Source organism: Eurypyga helias, unplaced genomic scaffold, assembly GCF_000690775.1.
Source record: "Eurypyga helias isolate BGI_N326 unplaced genomic scaffold, ASM69077v1 scaffold30850, whole genome shotgun sequence".
Lineage (NCBI taxonomy): Eukaryota > Metazoa > Chordata > Aves > Eurypygiformes > Eurypygidae > Eurypyga > Eurypyga helias.
The window spans coordinates 1-2,972 of NW_010225532.1; the positions used below are offsets into that span (position 1 = coordinate 1).

The 2,972-nt window shown below is 54.2% G+C and overlaps 1 protein-coding gene across 1 annotated transcript in view; it reads right to left on the reverse strand.

Annotated features, from left to right (window-relative positions):
- Nucleotides 1-9: 9 nt before the first annotated feature.
- The window catches only part of WDSUB1 (WD repeat, sterile alpha motif and U-box domain containing 1), a gene marked incomplete at its 3' end in the record, with an annotated part of 6,810 nt that continues 3,847 nt past the window's right edge, over nucleotides 10-2,972 (reverse strand). Inside the window, exons 4-7 of the mRNA XM_010149768.1 lie at nucleotides 2,794-2,887; nucleotides 1,629-1,662; nucleotides 185-225; nucleotides 10-95 (exon numbers count right to left, since the gene is read on the reverse strand). Coding sequence (XP_010148070.1) covers nucleotides 10-95; nucleotides 185-225; nucleotides 1,629-1,662; nucleotides 2,794-2,887 — 255 coding nt within the window. The remainder of the gene's footprint in view (nucleotides 96-184; nucleotides 226-1,628; nucleotides 1,663-2,793; nucleotides 2,888-2,972) is intronic.

A 2,972-nucleotide genomic window follows, 5' to 3' on the forward strand; every position in this document is an offset into this window, starting at 1 on the left:
GCCCCGGGCCAAGCTGCCAGACGTTGACCGTTTTATCCATGGAGCCTGTGGCCAGCAAGGGACGAGTGGGTGCGAAGGCACAAGCTGTAACGTATCTGCAGACGCAAACCGGCGTGTGAGAACGCCCCAGCTGAGGACTGAACCTCTTATTTATCAAAACACAGTAAGCCTGCTGGATTCTGACCTGGTATGCCGAGACAAAGTATGGAGGGTGCTGCCAGTGCTCTGAAAAAGAATTTGTGATTTTACATCTTAATAAAAAGAATGTTCATTAATGTATAGCCTTCCTTTCAAAGTAAGGAGTAACATTACGTCTCGGACGATGATGTAGTCACGCAACCTCGCCGGGGCTGCTGGGCTGCGGTCAGCAACGCAACCCAAATTTCCTGCTGGCAGCCCCCGTTCAGCCCACCGGAGCGGAACACCGCTCCCCACCAGCCTGGAACCGGCAGCACAGTGACGGGAGAATGCCCGGAACTGACGGCACCCGCGCTGGCTGCGCCAACTGGGCCGAGCAGCACGCCCACCCGTGGTTCCAGCAGCATCACTGGGTGCTACTAAAGCCCAAATTCCTGAATTTCTGCAGTTTTAACTTCTCATCTGAAAGACTTTCCTTCTTATGACAGGTACTGGTTCCTTGACAGACGCAGACAGACTGGAAAGATGAAGAGGGAAGTTACTCTGCACCACCGACCGATCGCCAGCACTCGGTTTCGGGCTGTCCGCAAGGAGGAAAATGTCCTGTTCCAGGCTGAAATCTCTCTCTCTCCCTCTCACTGGGGTTGACTTCTGCCTGGTCTGTCCCCACTTCTCAACAGCTGTAGAAGTTGTGGTCCCATCTGGTAAAACCTAAGGCCACAAAAGCTGCCGAACAGGACCGAAATCCTGTTGTGGCGTTCTGCATCTCTGCATTTCCTGGGGTTCCAAAAATCTAGGGAACGTCTTGCACACCCGTCAAAGCCTCAAACTCCTAAAGCAATGGGGCCACAAATTGGGAAGGTACCAAATGAGTGACTTGGGTCAAAACTTTAGCCCTAACTGAACTAATTGTCTCGGGACATTGGTACGTGCAGAGCAACCTGGAGAAGCTCAACAGCTGCTCATCCTCCACCTTCAGCACAATCATTCTTAACACCATGAAGTACTAAAGTTCCACTTCGGGGTGAGCCGCAAAAGACGTGTCAACAGCATCACACACACGTAGTCCTACAGAAAATGCCTAAACCAGATGCTTAGAAAAAAGACACTGTATGTAACATAAAAACTGTCTTGAATTTTTATTATGCCTCTGCTCTGTGTGCACTCCGCAGAGGCAGCCAAGGAATTTCTATGATCGGCATTCTCGATTTGATGTCAAAAGCTACAGCCCTTCCTGCCCTTCCTGCTCTGGAAGCTAAGGGAAGGATAACAAACCCTTCTACTCCAACCCGAAGACAACATGTAGCTGAGCAACCTCTGCTGCAGAGCAAAACCAACAAATCCCCAGAGAAGGGTGTGTAAGAGGGAGACGGGCTCAGCAACTCCCAGGAGAAACTTCCCCCAAACTCCCCCCAGCGCACAACAAATATCTGGGGTTGGTACGGTTCCTGCTCGTCAGCGTTAGCTGCTCACACACTGCCCATACTTACAGGCTCACGTACGATGACACACTTGTCCACAGACCTTTTAAAAAAAACAACACACCCGTGTTAAAATGACACAGAGAGAAAAAGGGAGCTGTTTTTAATTAAAAAGAGGAAGGAACCCCCCTTTTCCACAAACAAAACGAGAGCGAACAGATTTCTTAACACCACTGGTACCCGAGTCCCCTCCCCCAACCTAAAGGGGCACCATGAGCTGTGCCTCGGGCCTGACGCACAGGCAGGTAAACGCGGGACCTCTGCACTTCCTGCGGGTTTCTGATGGGGGAAAGCGCGTGGGGCGGGCGCGAACCGGCCCACTCGCTGCCCTCCCTGTCCGTACCGCAGCTTGTGTCTGCACGCAGCCGCACGGCTCTGCCTGGCCAAGGGCTGCTCTCAGCACTGGGTTCACTTCTGCTCCAACCCGGAGTGCACGCCGCAGTGCGATGCAGCCCGGACACGACACAGCGCGTGACACGCGCGGCGCAGGTCCTGACGTTGCCCCCGGAAAGGCCGTATGGCACCGGCAGCTCGCTCGCAGCAACGCACACAGAAGCAACAGTCCGTGTGGCAAGTAGAAACTCCAGCTCAGAAACGTCCCCGACGAGTGGTACCAGCACCCGTCTCCACCCAATGGTCCACGACTGAGCCTTAACCCTTCTCCTGCAGAGCGCTGACACCAAACCCTGCTCCACAGTGCCCACAGTCACGCGCTGTTTCGGGGAAAAAGGCCTGTGCTGCCATCCTCCGGGTGTGCAGCAGGGGAGAGAATTTAAGTTCAACCAAAAACCTCAAGATACTTCACTTTCCCAAAAGTCCCTGAAAGGGCCTGAGTGAGAAGGAAATCCTGAGCGGGGTCCCCAGGGGCCGGTGAGACTCCGGTGCCGATCTGCACTCAGCAGATGCTGGAGTACGAAAGGCACGTATCCCCTAAACCAGGGAATCACAAAGCTCATTACGACGCTCAGGAGAGCGGAGCTTCCAACATCACAGACTTCAAACGGAATCACCCACAACATCGACCAATAGCAAAGACGCTGCAGTAGTTCTGGAGGCGACAGAACTCTTCCTTAATCGTTGGAAATACATCTTGAAGTCAGTATTTACAGCACCGGAGCCTGAGCCTGGCCAGGTGCCAGCTGCAAGGGGCTGGAGAGCCGAAGATGCTGCTTACCCGGACGCCAACATCCGCCCGTCGCAGGAAAACGCACAAGCCAGCACCGGGGCAGAGTGTCCGTCCAACGTGCACTTGTGTTTCACTTCAACACCTAGAGGTGCGGAGAGCGAGCTATTGCACAGGGACGTACCCGACCCGGGGCAAGCCGGTGCTGCAGAAGGACCAAGCTGCGGCAG